The sequence below is a fragment of the Lemur catta genome, chromosome 1 (genome assembly GCF_020740605.2).
Source record: "Lemur catta isolate mLemCat1 chromosome 1, mLemCat1.pri, whole genome shotgun sequence".
NCBI classification, from domain to species: domain Eukaryota; kingdom Metazoa; phylum Chordata; class Mammalia; order Primates; family Lemuridae; genus Lemur; species Lemur catta.
This window is the reverse complement of record NC_059128.1, coordinates 259,322,269-259,345,461: the sequence shown is the minus strand read 5'-3', so window position 1 is coordinate 259,345,461 and position 23,193 is coordinate 259,322,269. Positions and strand designations below refer to the sequence as shown.

Sequence of the window (23,193 nt, the reverse complement as noted above, 5' to 3'; positions counted from 1 at the left end):
AGTGCCGTGGGCATGAAGATCATACAGGATCTCGATTGTTTAATAAATAGACTGTACAATTACTATCTCCTAGAGCTTTACAGCTTTAGCATAGTTTTAAGTGATAGGGTCTGAAAAATAATGTGGTTATTTTTGAATCTGCTATAAATTTTTCTGATGAGTGAAAGCAGAAAGGGAATAGAAAAGATCTTGCTGTCTCTATTTAAAAATAGCATTTCTGAGGAAGGGAAGCTCATATATATCTCTTCAGTGATATTTTATTAATTACGTTTTTCTCCAGTGGGTAGAGATAGGAAATCATGGTCCATTGACCAGCACAACCTACCTTCCTCTTTGCTTCTGGGGAACAAAGTATGAATTGAGTAGGGGATTTTAATAGTGCATGTGAAGTATAGTGTGTTCACCTAAAAGTTAATTTAAAAAACACTTTTGTGCCAAATTCAGTTTGTTCTGTCAGTAGTGCACTATGGGCAGAATTTCCTTTCAGCCAAATGAGGTATGATCCAGGTGGTACTGAATTATATTCTAAGTTTAAACATTATTTTAAAGATTTTTAATAAAAATGTGAGTTTTTGATTGTTGTTTTATACTATCTATAAAGAATGAAAAGAGGCCGGGCGCGGTGGCTCACGTCTGTAATCCTAGCACTCTGGGAGGCTGAGGCGGGTAGATCGCTCGAGGTCAGGAGTTTGAGACCAGCCTGAGCAAGAGCGAGACCCCGTCTCTACTAAAAATAGAAACAAATTAGCTGGACAGCTAAAAATATATATAGAAAAAATTAGCCGGGCATGGTGGCACATGTCTGTAGTCCCAGCTACTCGGGAGGCTGAGGCAGTAGGATTGCTTGAGCCCAGGAGTTTGAGGTTGCTGTGAGCTAGGCTGATGCCATGGCACTCTAGCCCGGGCAACAGAGCAAGATTCTGTCTCAAAAAAAAAAAAAAAAGAGTGAAAAAATAAACTATTCCACAGGATACTGTATTTCGGTGCTTTTGAGAAGAATCTAAAAATGTGGAGAGAGCACAGTCACTAAGTGTGAGAATGGGTTTCCATGGGACAGCGTCACGCATGTGCTTGCCTTCTTCCGACTGCGTGACCCCAGTAGCCATGTTCTTCTGTTAATCTTCAAAGTTATAAGGTGGGGGTGGTGGTGTGAGGGATCGGTTTTACGTAATTAGCTACCCATCATATAACTGGGAGCTTAGCAAATAAGATAAGCTAAAGATATGTAAATGTTTTAAAGGGTAGAATGAAAGAAGAGAGTCGGAGTTAATTAAAACTAGACTTTGTTTAAATAGCCACATACACTTACCAGTAAGACACAAACCTGCAGAGACTAAGAGCTTTGGAAAAAGGATAGGAGAAAAGATGTCAGCAAGTGTTTTGGATGATGAAAGGTAAATGGAGGATTACAGCAAGTGGCAATCTCAGAAGCTACAGAAGAGGAGGTTGCAGTGAAATGAGTCTGTTTGTACCACAGACACAGAGCCTTTGAAGGCTGCAAGGAAGCTCCTTTCTCTCCTCCACATCCCCAGCAGGGCATGGAAGGATTGTTACCTGCAGAACCTGAATGGGCTCAAAGAAAAGAACTCTCCAGAAACTACCATTTGGCTGTGTCCTGATGAAAAAGCTTCCTTGCTACATGATTACCTGACCAGCCCACCCATTTGCACAGAGCTTCCAGTCGGGGTTTTCATACCATGCTCTTAGCAGTGTCTTCACAGCCAAAGATCCCCGGACATCTGACAATAGCCTCAAGGATGAAAGACTGAAATCAAAGTCAACAGAAGAAAGAAATCAGACAGATACAAAGACAACAAAAGAGAATAGAAGGAAAGTTCTGAAAATTATAATTAATTACTTCAGAGAGATAAGAGAACATATTTCACGTATTTGAGTTATTATCTAATATCTAGTATGTGCCGGGCACTCTTCTTCTGACTTCATAGTACTGTCTCATTTAATCCTCATAGCAATCCCTCTCAGGCAGACATTACTTTCATGCCTATTTTATGGAAATGAGTAACTTAGCAAGGGCACCCTAGTAAATGGCAGAGCCAGGATTTGAACCCAGGTAGTCTGGTTAAGGTCCACCACCTCAACCATTACATTTCACTGCCCTTCCAAAAATTGAGAACAGGATGTTGTGACAAGAGAACAATCAGAGAGAACTTTTGTAAACTAAATATATTATAACTAAAATAAAATATTTATTAGTAGAAAGAATAATGGAATTTTCCTAGAAAGTAAAACAAAAAGTCAAACACATAGAAAACAGAGAAATATAATGAAATGAGAGTATCAATCCAGGATGTTCAACATTGGGCTAATCAGTTTCCAGAAAGACAGAATAGAGATGAAGAACTCATCAAGGAAATACAGACCTGAAGGAAATTTTAAAAATAACACATATCAAAACACATAATGTAACCTTTTAGGGTATACAAATGTTATAGGGAAAATACAGAGGAAAGAGAAAGAGAGAGAAATAGTTCATATATAATAAACCAGGAATCACAATGGTATTAGAATTTTCAACAACAACTGTGGAAGTTATAAGACAATTGAAGAGGCCTTCTAAATTCTGAGGAAAAATGATTTGCGGGCTAGAATTCTATTTCAAGTCAAAAGGGCATTCAAATGTGAAAAATCTAAAAATAGGTGCCCTTTTTCTGTTACGGAGGCGTGCAAATGAAAGAGTTGACAAAAAAAAAAAAAAAAAATGATGTGAGACTCAGGCCAGAGAGGATTGGACAGATTAAGAAGTTCCATTTCATGCAGAGTGGAAACAACCAAACCACATTGGAAGAGAGAAAAATACATCCAATGTGTTTGATCATTTGCAATTACTACAAGTATGATGTTTGAAATTAAATATTTAAAACAAATCACTTGAAAGATTTGTTGGAGCAATTATTTGGGAAATTCTAACAATAATACATAAGGAATAAAACACACAAAAAGAAGACAGCTATGGATTCCAAAAATAGACAAAAAAAGAAACATAAAGCACTAAACACTATTTGACTCAGCCATGAAAAATATTATTTATGTAATGGTAATGTAAATAATGACTAATGATTTAACTAAATAATTACAAGGGAATTGGGAAGTGAGAAGAGTACAAAATCCTCAAGGACAAAAACAGGCATCAATATGTAATGGCCAATACATAAATCAAGAAAGTACTGTCTTATTGTTTAGAAAAATGGACCTGAATGACTAGAAAATGGTTTTAATATTGGAAAGGTCAGAAAAACAGTTGAAATAGGAAGTCTAGGAGTAGAGAAGGATGGGACAGGGAGCTTCTGCTTTTCAAATTTTTTTTTAGTGTAAGCACTTTTTACTTTTACAAAACTTAAAATGACATTTAGAAGTTTTGAAAGGAATAATATTTGAAGATTATAACTACGATTTGAATGTGATATTGAGGAAAGCAAAAAAATGCAAAACTAAGAGTCAAAGATTGAGAGAATAATAGACACTCTTTAGAAACTGAACTTAGGAAGCTAAACCTCCAAATCAATGGAATATACTTATAGTAGTAACTTCACAGGTAATATCAGTTTACCAATAGATTGCTTATCAAAAGTGGAGATTAGGGATCTCTCCCCACCCACTTTTATAAGGCCACTAATCCCACTCATAAAGGCTCTGTCCCCATGCCTAATTCTCCTTAAACCTCTACCTCCTAATACTATCACCTCAGGGGTGAGAATTTCAACGTATGAATTTTGGGGGCACAAACTTTCAAACCATAGCACCAAGAAACTTCAGAACTTAAGGAATTTCATAAAGTATGGATGTGTCTAACTTGTGCTTCTACCCTGATTCCCTACACCTGTTTTTGTAAGCATGAAATAAAAGAAAATGATTAGTATCAAGAGTAGCATTGAGGGTCAATAAGAGTCACAACAAGGTATCTGGGTTGGAGAGGGGAATGAAATGGTAGCAGGTTTGTCTCCATGGTGCTGAATCTGAATTATAAGAGAGGATTATGAATTGGTTGCAGACTCACTGGTTTCATTTTTTTTTTTACCCATGTAATGATTGAACCAGTCTCTCTCTTCAATCAGCAGCCAGCAGCTCAACATTACCTTGCCGACAACCCTTAGCATTCCTGACCCTGACCACTGAATAAATCACTCCATTTTATGCCAGGTGTTTAGGTATGTCAAGACATGTTTATGACATAGAACAATGGTTATGAACTGAGGCTTTGGATTGCATCCTGACTCTACCACCTCCTAGCTGTGCAAACTAGACACATTAGCAAAGCCCACCTGGAAGCTGAGGATGACAACATTAGTACCAGCTCATGGAGATTTTGTGAAGATTATATGAGAGGTATATAGAAAGCACACAATATAGTTCCTGGTATATAGTAAGCACTCAAAATGATAGTCATTATTATTAATATTAATATTACTAACTTTGAGAATAAAATGACTCCATAAATATAACTTTTAATCATAAATGTATGAAACTTTATCATTATTGATTAAGACTACTACAATAAGGCTCTTGTATGATTTTTAAACCACTTAGAAAATATATACTTATTATTTATTGAAGTAATCTGAGTAATTTACATTTATTTTGAATTTTGAACTTATCGGCATCCCTAATTTTTTCAGTCACTCTTGATTGAACTAGTATTTCTCATTTTTTGTTTTCAGTCTTGTGTTCTCAGACATCTTGTAAGGCATGAATATAATCTAAAAGTTCTTTGTCTCTTTCAAGGCAGTTTCATCCTGTATGATACTTTAGGTTCACCATTTCTCCTAGATCATTGGTCCATTTTATTTATCTCAAGTCTCTATTTTTTCTATAACCCAGATAATGAGATAATGGGCTTCATTAACTTTTAGAAATTTAAAATAAGAAATTACGTTGCTGGGTCAGGCTTTTCCAAGAGGCTTCCCAAGGTATCAAATGCTTGATCAGTAGCTCTCATCTCTCAGAAACAACATTTTGAGCACCACGGGTAGATTCTTTCTTGGGAACATACTCTAATTAACCTCAATGGCAATTTTTAAATTTATAATGAGAAATAGCAATCACAAGGTTCCAGGTACTTTATGCCCATTTGAATGCTTCATTTTTCTCCGGTACACATACTATGCAAGGAGCCAAATCATCATTTACTCATAGAGCATAAAATCAAAACAAAGGGAAGTAGTTTGAAAAATTTGTGGTTTACTGAAATCCAGCTAAACTTGTTTGATGCATTCATCTCCACACAATAGATTACCTTGTCAGGAGGATTAAGATACTGAAAGTGCACTGAAGCTATCTTTTTCTTGAACTCACCAGCTCGAATGGGTACTACCAATATTTGCCTCTGTTACTCTCCTTTTTCTCTGTGAGGTAAAATGAGTTAAGATTCTCCCTTCATCTTCTTAATCATGTAGGAGACATAGTTTGGGCATCATCCCATCCCCTGTAGTGAATGTGTGGGAACTCTGCAATGAAACTCAGATAAGGCACCATATCAAAAGGAGAAATTACTAGATATAATATTAATTTCTCATGTAGACTTGATAACAAGTTCTTGGAAGAAAATTAATCCTTGTGATAGAAATGATTAATTTCAGGCCTTGTTGGGAAAAATTCAATAGCTCCCTTCTTTTTTCTACTTCCTATTATTAGAATCAGAATTTTCTCTTTCCCTAATCTTCCCCCCAAAACATTACGACACTAGAGAGGACTTCAAGAGCTGGGGAAGGGGGTAGGTCCCTTACAGAAAAGGATGAGTAAATAAGGACTCCAGAGACAGATTGGGTAAATGACTTCAGAGAGCTAGGAAATAGATGAGGTTCAGAGGGAAGCCACTGGGCCTCCATCCCCTTAACTCCTGCCATAAGCCAGGGGGGATGTCCATCCCATCATTCCTCTGTAAATCCCCAAATCTAAACAAGGAAGTGTTTTGTCCACATACGGTAAGAATAAACTGGATAACTAGAGAAGAGTACAACAACCAGTCCTCTCTACATGACATTGCAACCATCATCTGAATTATTAAATACAAAATTGCCTAGAACTTTTTCAGATGTAAGTGTGTATTTGCTTCAGGAAACCCTGAGTAGAGATAGAGTTTGCATGATAGTGTAGGATCCCCACTTCCACCAAGCCATAAACAAGTAGGAACACAACACCCTCATTGGACTTATTTGTATAAATTTCTTTTCCTTGTACCATAGAAAGAAGCCTGCTCTGTGGGGCCAGAAAAAAGAAAGGAGCTATTAAGTTTAAGTTACTTTTATGATTGATTCCTTTTCTTTACCATAGGTGACTAAATTCTGCAGATTTGAATGGAATTCATTTTTTCCTATGATTATTCTAACATTAAATGTTAATTTCAGAGTTGGACTCCATGATGATAATTTTATTCCTATTATTTTCAAGTTCTTGAAAGATGTCTCTGTTTTTCTCCTACAACAAAGCATTTGAGGTATAGTCAGGAGTATTTTATGTTATAATTACTAAAACATCTCTTAGTCATAGCTGTCCCAGCAATACACGGAGGTGTAAGGTTGACTGTGCCTAAGTCCACGTGTTAGAGAAGTTATAACTATTAAGGCAAAGCACGGAATCTAGTCTTCTAAAAGGCTTGGTTTTAAAAACCCTCCATCAGTTAAACAAGTACACATGCCCTAAAATAAAATGTAGAGTAGGATTGATCTGAACATTACTATCTAATTTTATTCTTCAACTTGATGATAGAAGGCAGAGGGGATGTATATGGAGATCCTCAGGGAAGCAATGTCTCCAAATCGAGGTCATCAGACAGAATTTTCCTGTGATCTCTTCTACCTGTAATTTGATTTTGATGATTTGTGTTTTAGCAATACACTAAGTAAATATTTATTGGATTGCTGAAACAACCATTGTATGGCTCATGTTACTTCCTCAGAAAATACACCCCATTGTCTGTCATTCGATTGCAATTTCTTTGAAATTTTGACTCATGATTGATGACGCAGAAATAGTAACCATACGTGCCACAAAGTCCCAACCTTGTTTCATCCTGTCTAGGTTACAAGATCAGTTAAGGTATTGTGTGAAAAAAAAGTACCAAGACTTTGCGCTTTTGCAATTTCCATGTTTCAGAACATGACTTGGGCAAAATGTGGCCTTGTGGTTTAGTCATGATTGGGCGTTAGATGTGCTTAATACTGACTCTCTACTCCATTCTTGTTCTGTCTATCTTTGGCTTTTGAACTTGCTAGATCACTCTGGGTCAGTCATTAAATATGTCAATGTCCACGGAATTCCATAACATAATAGAGGATTTATAAAAACATTTGCCAACTTGTCATCTGAGATTTTTTTAAGGATCAAGAAAGTTAACATAGTTAGACAAAAATGGGGCCTCGAATGTCATATCTATCTGTTTTTTAACCCTCAGAATCATTTTTCTTGAGTAGAACAACAATAGCAAAATTGCTTCTTCTATCTGTTATTGAAGGAAGATATTCACTTTATTTACATTTTATATATTCCTTATAGTGTTAATGACGGTAAAATGCCTAGAGATCATAAGTTGAAATTTTATACATACTGCTTGAGAATAACACCTTTTATTTATTTATTTATGTATTTATTTTTATTTTTTTGTACTTCTTTCTTACCAATTTTTATGTTTTAATTCTTTTTTTTAATTTCAGCGTGTTACAGGGGTACAAAAGTTTAGGTTACATATATTGCCCTTGCCCCCCACCCCTAATCAGAGCTTCAAGTGTGTCCATCCCCTACACGGTGCGCATCGCACTCATTGTGTATGTATACACCCATCCCCTCCCCCCTTCAACATCTGCCTGACACCCAATTAATGTTATTCCTAAATGTGCTCTTAGGTGATGATCAGTGAAACCAATTTGATGGTGAGTATATGTGGTGCTTATTTTTCCATTCTTGGGATACTTCACTTAGTAGAATGGGTTCCAGCTCTATCCAGGAAAACACAAGAGGTGCTATATCACCATTGTTTCTTATAGCTGAATAGTACTCCGTGGTATACATATGCCACGCTTTATTAATCCACTTATGTATTGATGGGCACTTGGGTTGTTTCCACATCTTTGCAACTGTGAATTGTGCTGCTATAAATATTTGAGTGCAGATGTCTTTTTTATAGAATGTCTTTTGTTCTCTTGAGTAGATGCCCATAATGGGATTGATGGATCAAATGGTAGGTCTACCTGTATCTGTTTACGGTATCTCCATATAACTTTCCACAGAGGTTGCACTAGTTCGCAGTCCACCAGCAGTGTATGAGTGTTCCTATCTCTCCACATCCACACTAACATTTATTGTTTGGGGACTTTTTGATAAGGGCCATTCTCACTGGAGTTAAGTGGTATCTCATTGTGGTTTTGATTTGCATTTCCCTAATGATTAGAGATGTTGAGCATTTTTTCAAATGTTTCTTGGCCATTCTTTTGTCTTCTTCTGAAAAATTTCTATTCATGTCCTTTGCCCACTTTTTGATAGGGTTGTTTGATTTTTTCCCTCTGATTTTCTTGCGTTCTAAATAGATTCTAGTTATCAGCCCTTTATTGGATGTGTAGCATGCGAAAATTTTTTCCCGTTCTGTAGGCTGTCTGTTTGTACTTGTGACAGTTACTTTGGCTGTGCAGAAGCTATTTAATTTAATCAGGTCCCATTTATTTATTTTTGTTGTTGCTGTGATTGCTTTGGGATCTTCTTCATAAATTCTTTGCCTAGGCCAATGTCTATAAGAGTTTTTCCCACATTTTCTTCTAGAATTCTAATACTTTCACACCTTAGGTTTAAGTCTGTTATCCACCGTGATTTGATTTTTGTGAGAGGTGAAATGTGCGGTTCTTGTTTCAATCTTCTACATGTGGCTCTCCAGTTTTCCCAGCGTCATTTATTGAATAATGAATTTTCCCCAGTGTATATTTTTGTCTGCTTTGTCAAAGATTAGATGGCTCTATGAGGATGGTTTTATATCCGGATTCTCAGTTCTGTTCCACTGGTCTATGTCTCTGTTCTTGTGCCAATACCAAGCTGATTTAATAACCACAGCCTTGTAGTATAGTTTGAAGTCTGGTAAGTTAATACCTCCCATTTTGTTCTTATTGCCTAAAATTGCTTTTGCTAAACAGGGTCTTCTCTGGTTCCATGCAAAACGTAAAATTATTTTTTCTATATCTGTGAAAAACGATGTTGGTAATTTAATAGAGATTGCAGTGAATCTGTAGGTCACTTTGGGTAGTATAGACATTTTAACAATGTTGATTCTTCTGATCCACGAGCATGGTATGGTTTTCCACCTGTTTATGTGCTCTGCTATCTCTTTCCTCAGTGTTTCATAGTTCTCCCTGTAGAGGTCTTTTACCTCCTTAGTTAAATATATTCCTAGGTACTTTCTTTTCTTTGTTGCTATTGTGAAGTGTATTGAGTCTTTGGTTTGGTTCTCAGTTTGACTGTTATTGGCATATATGAATGCCTCTGATTTGTTTGTGTTGATTTTGTCCTAATGAATAGACTAAAAGAGCTGGAGAAAGAAGAATAGACTGACCCTAAACCAAGCAGAAGGAGTGAAATTAATAAGATCAAATCAGAACTAAATGAAATGGACAACAGGAAAACTATATGGGAGATTAATAAAACAAAAAGTTGGTTCTTTGAAAAGATAAACAAAATTGACCCGCCTTTGGCTAGACTAACTAAGAGCAGAAAAGAAAAATCTCTAGTAAGCTCTATCAGGAACACGAAAGGAGAAATTACAACTGATGCCACAGAGATACAAGATATCATCTATGAATTCTACAGAAAACTTTATGTACACAAACTGGAAAATGTGGAGGAAATGGACAATTTTTTAGAAATATACAGCCTCCTTAGGCTCAATGAGGAAGAAATAGAATTCCTGAACAGAGTAATATCAAGAGCTGAAATCAAAACAGCAATAAAAAACCTTCCCAAAAAGAAAAGCCCCAGACCAGATGGTTTCACACCTGAGTTTTTCCATACCTAAAAAGAAGAACTGGTGCCTATCCTACAAAAGTTATTCCACAATATTGAGAAGGACAGAATTCTCCCCAACACATTTTATCAAGCCAACATAATCCTGATACCAAAACCAGGAAAGGACGCTAGGGCAAATCGAATCCAGGTGCTTATCAAGAAAATAATCCATCACGACCAAATGGGCTTCATCCCAGAGATGCAGGGATGGTTCAACATATGCAAATCTATAAATGTAATTCACCACATAAATAGAAGGAAAAACAAAGACCATATGATCCTCTCAATAGACACAGAAAAAGCATTTGACAAAATCCAACACCCTTTTATAAGAATGCTTAACAAAATAGGTATAGGCGGGGCCTGCCTAAAAATGATACAAGCCATATATGACAAACTCACAGCCAACATCATACTGAATGGGGAAAAATTGAAAGAATTCCTACTTAGAACTGGAACCAGACAAGGTTCCCCACTGTCCCTACTGCTATTCAACATAGTGCTGGAAGTCCTTGCGAGAGCAATCAAGCAAGAGAGCAGAATCAAGGGTGTCCAAATGGGGACAGAAGAGATCAAACTCTCACTCTTTGCTGATGATATGATATTATATCTACAAAAACCCCAAGGATTCAACCAAGAGACTCCTGGAATTGATAAATGAATTCAGTAAAGTGTAACACTTATTAATGCTGCATCCAGTCCACCTATGGGCACCAGGAACATGAGTGTTCTCTATTCTTTAGTTATCATAGTAGAAATACAAACTATAGCAAACATCACACCAAACTGTTTGCTATTTCATACCTCTTTAGGATCCACAAACATTTGTGACTTAAAACATTACTGAAATGAATCATATATCTTTTATTGATATTTCCTATTATTCTCACCAAAACTCTATCATAAGTACAAATGTTATCATTCCCATTTTATCGATTGAACTCCAAAATTGAATTACATTTCTTTTCATGGATGAAGAAATGGGGTTATAAAGTTCACAAATGTTTCAGTTAAATAATATAATTTTTCATGACTTTCAATTTCTTAAGAGATGGAACAAAAAAAAATTGCTTAGGCTACTGCCATAACCAATGCCTAAACAGAAAGTTTAAAGAAGGTATACTTCTAGGGAATTACCCAACCTCAGAGTTCTTAGGATTTCCAGTGTTATCTTCTGTGTCAGTATCTTGAAAATGCCAGCTTAATAATTCTCAAAAATAAAATTATGTGTTTAATATCTGGTAGAAGCAGCATATTAACCATAATCTTGACAAGCATCTTTTTTCAATTTTATTACAGAATTAAAATAGCTTTTTTTTTGTTTTTAGCTAGTTAAGAGGTATAATATATTTTCAAACAGCACAAAACAAACATTCAATTTAATATGTGTTAAATGAATTAGTAAAATCTGGGTCTCAGGGAGGAGGGGCTTTGAGGTATGAGGGAAGATTGACAAATAAAGTTAGTGATTGATTTGTCACCTAGACAAGCTAGTGAATAGGAATATGGCACTATTGCTTTTCAGTACAGGGAATTTATATATAGAAATCTAGGCTGATTTTCTTAAATAAGCCAGTTTAATAGAATCAGAGCTTTAGATATTCTGTGAGTCTCCCTTTTGTAAATCCTCATGTAACAAGAAAGCTTGAACTTCTTTCTCTTAATTCTGGGTATCTAGGTTTTACCATGATAATAAAAATTTTAAACCTTTAGTTTGATGAGCGAAGTCTTTCTAAGTCATATTAGCTCTACTAGGCCTACTTAATAGAGACTCTGGATGTTTTATTTGACGGGCTCATTGATCTGTTAGACCTTCACAGGGACAGCTATTATCAGTATATGGCATTATAGTTTGTAGCAGAGGGACATCTGGTTAATTGGGGGATCTGTTTAATTGATTTCTTTATTAACCAGGACTTTACAACATAGAAGTACTTTTAAAAAGTAACATGTATAATCATTTACTTCTGAAGTTATTTTCCCATTTATATTTAGAATGAATTTCATCTATACTCTAATTTGAAAGTATATGCACACATGCTTTAAGTAGGATTAATATTGTTTAAGGTCTGACTTATTTTATCATTTAACAATGTATATTTAGAAATGTAAAATTGACTACCCTGAGTATGTTCTTATTTTCAAAAATAATAGAAAGCCAATACCTCAAGTTTTAGTTCACTTATTGGCTCAGATATTTTCTTCCCTTTACCAATAGAATGTATTGTATATTTTTATTTTTATATCAACTGAGAAAAATGAGTTTTGTTTTGAAATCCATATGTCCCATATGGTAACTGCAGTTATGTCTAAATGTGACATTTGGAACCTATCTCATAGAATATAGCAGGAACAGGACAATAAAGAGTTACCAAAAGATTACGGTAAAAAATTTACCCATGTAGATGTTGAGGTCATATCCTGACCAAAGGAGGAAGTGGCAGGTCACTGAGCTCAAACTTATCTGATGTATATCATAGACAGCACATTGCCGGCTGTTTTCAGTTGTTTCTGTAGTAGCAGGAAATACACTCACTAAAGGTAGTCTGAATTCAAAATGCTGAAGAGAAAACCATCTAATGTTTCAGAGAAGGAGAAACATCAAAAACCAAAGGTAAGGTAATTTCATATATAGCTAAATAAAACCAAAACACACACACACTCATTGTTCTCATCTGTCAGTCATAAATCAATTCAAGTACAGGGCTGAATGCCTCATGGCAAATATGGAAAATTGAATTGAAAACTTAGATGTTAAATAGCACCTGACAATTATTGTCTCTGTAATTTTGTCTTATAGTACATATTTGAATATTTGCATCTGTAACTGAAGTTTGAGTTCAGATCAACTTCGCAGAAATCAATTTGGTGGTCTCTCAGTGGTTAATATTATAAAATCTTGCACATTTTTAATGACCCTGAGATTGTCAATGTCTATTTAACAGTCTACAGAATGAATTTTCTCTCTTAAGAGCCTAGCTCTTCATAATACATTTAGTTATGAGAAGGTTGTAAAATGAATATGTTGTAGTTAAATATATGACTTTTTTCACTTTGAATGCTAAAATATGATAGCTGGTTGCAAGGATGTATTTTTTTTTCTACTCTTTCTCTTCCCTTGAACTAATATTGTGACTACAGAAAGGATTGGGCTGTGTTTTGAGAAACATCAAAACCCCATAAATTGGTGGATTTGACGAATTGGTAATATGTAGAATGTTATTCTATTCTTTGTCTTGACAATAAATGCCACTTTTAAAAAAGCATGATATGGACTAGCAAAGTTTAGATTTTGTTGTAGAACTCTAAATTAAATTCATTAATAACATAAAAGAACGATCTATAAAATACTAATGTTAGAAAATTTCTCCAATACTTTTATATTTCTTGAATTTCTTAGGTGAATAAAATTTGTAATCTGGGAGATAAAAAGTAGCTAAGTCTAGATGTTTTTTAAAAGGTTTTATTTATTTATCAGTCTTTATTTGTTAGGCACCTGCTTTCAGAGAAAGGAGTTGAGGATTGATTATGACCTTTTGAAATGATGTGGCTTTGAACAATGATCAATATTGTGAAAGTCTTTGGAAGTTGCCAGGCAATTTTTTGATGAAAACTAAAAATAAAAGATATTCAATATTTGGAAACTAAGAACAAATGATTTTCAATATTCTTTCTGACCCAAAGATCTGATAAAGGATAGACAAGCATCTTTAGTTAAAAGTACAGCTAGATAGATAGCATCATGATTTCTGTCTTTTCCCCTAGTGTGATAAAAATTCAAAGTTACATTTTCCAAAGAGTACAAAAAGTTTTTTAAAGCGTCACTTATACTTCTATTTAAGATTAATTTTATAGAAAAATTATCTGATTAAATGCAACACATATTCAGTTGACAATAGTAGGTTTTGGGGAGATTACAAAAGTTACTGTGAAACTAGTTTTCTTAAAAGTATTTAAAAATCTAAAAGTTGGAGGATCTGATAAGAACAATATTATTTAGTGAGTTACTGTCACATTTATGTCATTAAGCTATTTTAAAAATGACACTTTATCATCATCATTTGGTTTAGTACAGGAACTATTATAAACAAGTGGAATATTGCTCATCTTGGTGACTTCTGTATTCATAAAATTAAAAATATATTTGATAAAATATGTCTCTGGGAACAAAATGTATCACAAAAAATAGTGACATTGGAAACCTATTAACTTTTGTTGTGAAGGAATTTCCATTTTATTTGGACATACGGTTTCATTCCATATGAATCTAAAGAGATATGTGAGTATATATGCACAGGTGTGTTTTTCATACATTCCAGATCAACTGGATCCTTTCCTTTTAGTATGGCAATGATATTTTTCCAATTCTTATAATTATGTCTTAAAACAACTCCTCTTTCTCTTAATTCACATTTATTTTACTGGGTCATTTTCTTGGTATATTTTATGGATAAAGAGCAGAATCCATAAAGGATGGCAGAGATGAATGCTAGGATGATCCATGCAAATAAATGACTAGCAGAATAAGGAATGCAAATTTCTTCATCTACTGGAAGGGGACATAGAGCCTGTGTCTAGAAAGACAAACCATCGAAACATCAGCTTAAAATATAGGGAATTATTGTCTACATTGATTAACTACATACTACACATTACTTTATGTCTCCTTATCTAGAAATGTACACCCTTTGTACTATACTCTCAAAATTTCCAAGAAGTATTTTTTAATTGCAAATGCTAAAGTAGGCAAAAAGTGACAATCTAAAAAATGAGGGAAATATTATTTAATCATCTAGTTCATGTTAACTCTCATGGGTTATATTTCAAGGGTACCCAATTCAAATGCAGTACATATTATAACTATTATCTCAAATAAAATGTATGAAATCTTTCAATTAAAAAGGAAATAAATGGAGGATGTTGTTTTTATTATAATACTTTCAAATAGGTCCTATAGTTGAGAGAAGGTTTAAAACATTCATAGATATAATATGCAGTAATAGATTTTATGAGTCCTATATAAAATAATTTATTTTTTATATTCATAAGACTTATCAAAAAACATGTCCATGAATCAAGAAAAAGTAAATCCAAACATGTGTTAAAATATAATTTTACAATTTGTAATTTTATCATTAATGTGCCTTCTTTCTTCACCTTTATTACTGTTTTTCTATTTTTGGTATGGGTTCTTTCCTTTGAATAGCTTATAAATAAGACCAGTAGCATACAAATTTATTACAATATATATATATAGCATTGGCTGAGAGGCAGAGACCAGAGATATTCTAGAAGGGAAACTGGAAAATCCTTGGAGAATTATTACAAAACAAACTCACTATATGTACTGAAATGTTAATAAATTCTAAGGAGTTTAATATGCGTCTCAGAATTTTGTATGGTGAATAGATAAATTCCATATTAATAAAGAAGCTTGAGGGATAGTGGTTAAGTACTCTGTATTTAGATAGTTTAAAAATAGCCTTGCTTAACATACATGGAAGGTACTATATCCTCCTTCTTGAATTTTTTTTTATCTTCTTACTACTAGTACCCTCAAATGATAGTGATTTGAAAAACTTTTAAACATATCCAGGGGTAAGATTTGATGGAAAATTATTACATTATACTGCATTAACTCCTAAATTTTCTGTTTTTTCCCACTAAAATGTTTTATTTTGGTTTTCTACATTTATTGTGAGTTTATTACATGCCAGTTGCTGTGATCAGAGCTTTTTGAACACTAATTTACTTAATGTTGGTAACAACTGTGAGAGAATAACTCTTATTTCATCTTATAAATGAAGAGCCTAAGGCATAAAGAAGGTTAATTACCTTGAATAAAGACCTATAGATGAAAAGTGCATGATGTGAAATATATATGTCAATTTTCAGTACTTCTGCTCTTATCATACTGCCATTATAAGTAAAAGGACTGTTGCTATTATTTCTGTTTCTGTCTTAATTGCCAGCTAAATTTTAAGGAGACTAGGGGGACCATATCATTAATAGCCTCTATAAGTTGGAAAAGAATTTAGAAGTCCTCCATTTCTGTCTCCAACTATGCAGGAACAAAATCCCACTAGGTATCCACCCAAGTTTCAACACCTGCAAATGTAAAACAACAACAACTTTGTCAATATTCAAATTTTTTAAAAAAATCGTGACCTAATATTGAAGTAAGCATAACCACAAATGTTCATTCTGCACCTGGCATTACACTTTCAATGTAGTAGGCTCTCTATAGATATTTGCAAAGTGAATGAAATTTCTTGAGTCTACTATGGCCTGGTTCAGGTATAGATACTAACTAGTACTATGTACTTTCATTATTCTTAGGAGTAAGTCTGTTAGTGTGTATATAAAAAAGTTTGTGTGCTTGTGTGTGTGTTTAAATACAACTGTAATTCATTTTTAAGCTTTATTTTAAGAACTTCAACATACCAAATGGTGTGCAAGAATCCTTAGACACCCACTGTTACATAACAGTAGGCCTTTGTTCCAGGCTAGAAAATATGGAAGAAACTTTGAAAATAGAAAAGGAGTAGACGCCACAAATGAAACCTAGTAACTGTAATTAGAACAACTTGGCCTTTACTTGGCTGGAATTAATGATCTGTGTGAATAAATTTTTACTAAGGTTTTTCTTAGTAAAAGAAATTCAAGTACCATTGTTATTTTAAAGGGAAACACTGGAATAATGGCAGCTCTAGAAATAGCTTTTTTTTTTTTAACCATTCTTTTTAATCTAAAGTGCATACTAAATGAGACACCATTAGTGTCACAGATGCTAATTTTCACTAGCAATGACTGAAGTGGCATTCTTTCCCATTTGCATTTGATCCTAGCAATGATGAGAGGTGATGAGTTGATTATGAGCTGTTTTCACTGCACTGCCCGCTGTGCGAATTTATGCTCCTAGACAAGGATGACACATAGTTGTGGCATTAAAGAGCTTTCTTCATGGCTTTTTGTATGGAGACTGTTAAGATACATTTTAACTCTTATTTAACCAGGTGTAAGAAAGGGAAGAAGCATTTACATACACTGGTGTGCTTACTTGAAGCCAGACACTTGCCCAAGGAACTCATGTCCATTGTTTTACTTAATCATCTCAAGACCCCCATGAGGTAGGCATTATTTTTATTCCCAATTCACTGGGAAGAAAAAGGTCCTGTAGATAAATATTTTGCCCAAATTACTAACTAAATTTAGTAAAAAAAATGATTTGGGATTTTTGGGACAGCTTTTCTGCTTTTAAGCCTGTGGCCCCCTTCACCTACTCTCTGTTGCTTTTTTATCGGAGGTATAATTTTTGTTGAATGTTTTGCTTTTCAAACAAAGTTATCTGAAATAATATATGTGAAATAAAATGTAGGTAGTATGATAGATAGATTCACATTTTTCCCATTTAAAAAATGGTGAGTATTAATGACTGTTTATTTTTACTTTTGTTTATTACCTCCCTCCCCACCAAAAAAAAAAAAAAAAACCTCTCAAAAGGTTCTCTTCATTTTTGTATTTGCTTAGTATTTGTCATATTTGTTTTTCAAAAAATATTTTAGGCAAATTATAATGCAAATGTAAAACCAAATAAGACAAGTCAGGAGAAAATGGAGTATGGAACACGTTAAAAGGTATGCCAAGGGTCACCAAGTTTGACTTAAATCTAAGTCCTTGCTGCTCAGTGTGGTCCTATACACACCAGCAGCATTGCCATTGCAACAGCTTGTTAGTAATGTAGATTCTTGGCCTGCCCCTGGCCTAGAAAATCAGAATATACACTTTAACAAGATATTCAGGAGTTCTATGAGCACTTTAAAATTTGAAAATGATGTTCTTTATTGATGATTCTCAACCTAAGTTGAACATTTGAATCACTGGCGAGCTTTAGAAAAATTTGGATGATTGGTTTCCATCTTCAAATATTCTGATTTACTTAACATAGAATGTGGCTGGGCATCCAGAATTTTTTAAGTTTTCCAACCTGACAGCATTTTTTTCTATATATATTTCCAAAAGACTTAGAAATTAATTCTTAATCAATTTTTACATTCATTCATTCTTTTTATTTATTTATTTATTTATTTTCAGCATTTTATGGGGGTACAAATGTTTAGGTTACATATATGGACTTTGCATGCAACAAATATGTATTGAAGGCCGACAATGGACAATATGGACCATATGCTGGGGATATAGAGGGGAAGAAAACAAAGATCTCTGCCCTTATAAGACTGACATTTACCAGGGATGATAGACAACAAACAGCATAAATAAATAAAATATATAGTATTCCAGATAATGATAAGTGCCAAGTAGAAAAAAATTAAACAGAGGAGGATATGAAATAGGAGGAACTAGGGAAGCCTTGGTGAAAATGGGGGATTTGAGAAAGGACGTGAAGGAAATGAAAGAGCTGGCTTTGGGATGGGGGGAGGAAATCATATCCCAGGCAGAGGGAGAGGCAAGGGCAAAAGCCTTGAGGTGGGATTGAACCTGGTGTGTTTGAGAAACAATGGAGCACAGTACATCAGGGAAGAGCAGCCATAAAGAGCTGGATCATAGAGGGCCTTCTAGGTCATCAGGTCATTAGATGGATTTTGGCTAAAATTGAAAGATTTTGCCAAGTGACAGGATCTGGCTTACAGAGTACTATTTTTTCTTCTGGTTTTTGTGTTTCAAATATACTAAAAGGAAGAGAGGGAAAAAGCAGAGAGACTAGTCAGAATGCTATTATAGAAACCAGGCAAGAGATGATTATGGCTCAGGCAAAGGAAGTGGCATGAGGAGTTGGATGTTGAGAAGACTGTAAATTTGGGATCTGTTTGTACAAACTGCATCCATTGGCTATGTATAGGAAATTTATCACATGCACTCTGAAGATGGTGAGCTCAAAGGTTCCACTGCCCTGCACCATCTTTGCTTTCAGCTGGTGCCTGCATTCCAGAAAGAAATGGCCCATTCCGCTGCTCACGGTGACCAGAAATTCACCCCAAAATTGATGTCCCAATTCCCAAAGGCTTCTGGGAATCCATGAAGAATATGATTTTCTACTGGTTTTAATTTTAACTTTTAGGGCCTCAAATCAGAAGAGATGGACTGATAACTTGCTCATTTCACCATATTCAACTTTTTAATTTAAAAAGTTAAATAATTTTTAGCCCTGAACACGTCTTTCCAGACAAAGCACTAATTCATTTTAGCATTTCCATTTTACAGAATATGAATCTATAATCAAGTTTTATCCCAAGCAGGTAGAAAAAGTTTTGGGGACAAATAGATTAGTCACACTTGAAAAGTGTTCACACAATATTAAGAAAGGGCAGGAGACAAATGGTTGGGAGACATGACAGAAGGGTAGCCTCCCCTTTGTTTGGACATTTGGATATTATATCCTACAAGAAGGGTATAAAGTCAATACTTCGGATTATCAACACACTGAATTTGTTAAAAATCAATTTAATCAGGCACATATCTCTTTAATCTTTTCTTACTTTGCTTTGGAGATAAATGACTTCATTATCCCTCAAAATTATGTGTTTTTAAATAATGGAATCAAGCCCATGCTCTATATCTCTATGTTTCCAAATTTAGTATTACTAAACTTACCCACTTATCTTTCTTTCTAGTGTTAAGGATTTAGGTGAATTTTCGGAAACAAAACATTCATATTAGTGTTTTAGCACAGAACAAAAACATCCTCCCTTAAGAATTGATTAATTAGAATAGAAGAAGTTTTTAATTTGCTTCTGGTGGTAGATGAAGTGATTCTTGTATAGAGAGAGCCATTTGTTACCACAGCTGGCTAAGCCCTTTTCTGCCCTTATGTGAAGAGCTTCAGAGGTTTTCACTTAGTCTGTATTAGTTTGCTAGGGCTACCATAACAAAATATGACAGATTGGGTGGGTCAAACAACAGGGATTTCTTTTCTCACAGTTCTAGAGCTTGGAAGCCCAAGATCAAGGTGCTGGGAGGGTTGGTTTCCACTGAGGGCCATAAAGGAAGGACCTGCTCCAGGCCTGCCTCTCTTCAGCTTACAGACAGTTGCCTTCTTACAGCCTCTTCCTCTGTGCATGCGTCCCCCTTGGTTGTGTCTCTGTGTGTCCTAATATCATTTTATGAGGGTAGCAGTAGGGCTGGATTGGGGCACACCCTACTGACCACATTTTTAACTTAACTATCCCTTTAAAGGCCTTATCTCCATATACAGTCATGTCAACACATTAATTTTGGGAGAATGCAATTCAGCCATACCATAGTCCATGAGGTCCTACTACTTGGAAGTGAGGATTTGATTTTCAGCTGCTTCCTTCCTTCTAGATCCTTCTCCACTTCCAGTTGACCAGCGCCCTAATGCTGCCAGCCCCATGTTTGGTCTGGACTCCTCACTGCAATGCCCCCCTTTTATCTGTTCTCTCTGTCTTTGGTCTTATTCTTTCCTTCTTCTCATCCAAACATACCTCAGCTATATCCCACTAGGCTTCCATTAGGATTACTTTGAATATTAATAAAAGTAACACATCTGCTCTATCTCCTTGACAAGCACTGTCTGGCTACATATCAGACTCATCTGGGGTGCTTTACAAACATACCTATGTCTGGGCCCCGCTACCAAATATTCTGGTTTGGTTGATCTAGTGAGGCCCATGTTTCTGGTGCTCCAACCACTTTCAGACCTTCCTGTCTGTGCTTTCCTGAGCCTGGAATGCCTCTGCACATTTTTTCCAGCTTTTGAACTCATATCTATTTGAATTTCTAGTTAGACTGTCACTCCCTTAAGAAAGCCTCGACCAGTTACCCCCAGACAGTGTATTAGGGGCAGTCTGGCAGAGCAGTAGGCAACATGGACTAAAGTCATACAGACCTGGGTTTGAAGGTTCTATCTGATATTTCTCAACCAGAGGATTTTGAACATTTTATTAAATCTCTTCAGCCTCAGTGTAGTAAACTAGAAAAGGGGAAATCTTAAAGTATGTCACATAGGGTTAAATGTGAGAATTAAGTTAATTATCACATGTAAATTTCCTAGTCCATAGTGCATGTCCACTTAGTAATTTCTCCCTCCTATCTTCATAGTGCTTGTTCCGTGCTTCTAATATTTGTTTGTTTGTTTTTGTTTTGTTTTGTTTTGTTTTATCACAGCTTATTTCATTACATGCTTCCAACTAGATTCACCATCAAGAACAGAGGTTGTGTCTTATGTTTATATCCCTGGGCTTTTGTTGGAGATTCAAGAAGGATTGAATGCAGTCTGTCTGATTTTCAGACTCCATGTGCTTTTGGCTACCACCAAAAACACTTATAGCATAGAACATAGTAGTGATTTCTCAATATAGGTACAATGAGTGTGGAATGATTAATGGATGATATTAGTCACTTAAAGAAGTAATCCACTCCAGAACATATTTTGTAAGTGGGTCACTGATAAAGATCTGGGAAATACCCACATCAAACAAAGTAACCATTCCTAGAATCAAAATAATCAAACATTGTAACGCAATCTATCTCAAGGAAAAAAAGTGTTAGCAAAAGGATTTTGCTTTGCAGAAAGCCTACAAATATGTGGGAGAGTAGAAATTTGCCACTGTGTCTGCAGAATAGTGCAAAGTAGCTGAAGCAAATATCTCATTTGGTTAGGTGGACTTGTTCACTTAGGTGAGATGTGTACTTCAGGCTATTACAAGAACTTCATGTCTCTAGACTTGATACCACCTAATTTACTTTACTGTGTCTCCGCTACACTAATAAAACAAACTTCCAACAATGATATAATGATCTGATGTCCCATGCAGCATTTCTTCCCAGGGAAACAGGTTTTTTAATCAGCCAACAGGAATACACATTCTTCCTGACAGATGAATTTCTCATAGCAAATTAATACTTTCTTGATATTGCCATTTTCGGTATTTTAATAGTTTGGTTTATGACTCAGTCATTCCGAGGTTGTTTATTTCCATGAGGTTGAAAAATAAAGTTCCTGTATCTGTTGAAGTGAGGGCCTAACACTGGACATAGAGACCATAAGCAAGAATTTGGCTTCCTAGAAGGATTGACTTGCATTGCCAACTGGCTTCACTTCCAGATATATTTTATCTGCATAAATAAACAAATACAAGTAAATAATGTAGCTTCTTTTTTATATTTTCATAATTTTAGTAGTTCAAATTCCTTGAATAAGATTCAAGGCAGATTTACCTTGTATCAAATTCTATTTTACAATACATAGTTATCTGGCATTAGTCTAAATATTTGCTATAAAAAGAGCAAATTGAAATTGTCTGTTTTTTTCCTGAATATTTTGCAGGGCTATATTAGTAGCTATGCAATGAATTTTTAAAATTAAATAAAGGTAATAAAATATGCAATTAAATATATAAATTTTATAATACTTATGGTTATATTTTCTTTATATTGTTAGTTATTACACAGCCATCGTCTTTTCTTTCCTTTGTTATCTTTTGTTTGATTTGCTTAAGTTAGGACATATAAAAATTTCAAATTTAAGATTATGAATATTTCAGTATAATTATTTATCAATTTGAAAGTAGCCATTGCCAATGAAACAAGTACTTATAACTTTAAAAATACAGTTCTTTCAAAGATAAATGTTCTACAATTATTGGACATTACATTATAGGTCAAAGATTACCATAAACTGAGTTCATTTCTACCACTATTTTGACATTTCAATACCATTATTAACTCAATAGATTGAAATATTCATATAGCCACATCCAAATATGCTGTTAGAAAAATAAATATAATTGGCAATGAGGAAGTCGTCTCTTCCAAGTATCCAAACAGGAACTTACTACTATTTTTTTCCACCCATTCTTTCCCTGTTTTGGATTACATACTATATATTTGCCCCACATAAACATGTCTGTTCTTACTAAGAAAAAACCATTTAAATTCCTAAGACTAGTGGCAGCGGGTGTTGCCTAAGATGGGAATGTTTATAAGCTTTATGATATTAACTGCAGCACTCAACCTCAGGTGGCATAAAGCATGCAAAAAGGAACTTTCTGTCAGTTTTATTATTTCTAAAAAGGTTCCCCTTGAAGCAGAAGAGTGACCTTGCTCTGCTGAGCTGACATATGCCACTGGATTAATGGTCGAGCTCTGCTGGAGGGAAGCTCACGGAAACATTACAACTCCAGAAGCTGGGCTGGCGGTGACCATTAATCAGGGGGA

At 34.8% G+C, this 23,193-nt stretch overlaps 1 protein-coding gene across 1 annotated transcript in view; it reads left to right on the top strand.

The window, feature by feature from the left end:
* Window positions 1–12,455: 12,455 nt before the first annotated feature.
* The window catches only part of SAMSN1 (SAM domain, SH3 domain and nuclear localization signals 1), a 49,304-nt gene continuing 38,566 nt past the window's right edge, over window positions 12,456–23,193 (top strand). The window contains exon 1 of the mRNA XM_045540464.1: window positions 12,456–12,610. Coding sequence (XP_045396420.1) covers window positions 12,554–12,610 — 57 coding nt within the window. The 5' untranslated portion in view covers window positions 12,456–12,553. The remainder of the gene's footprint in view (window positions 12,611–23,193) is intronic.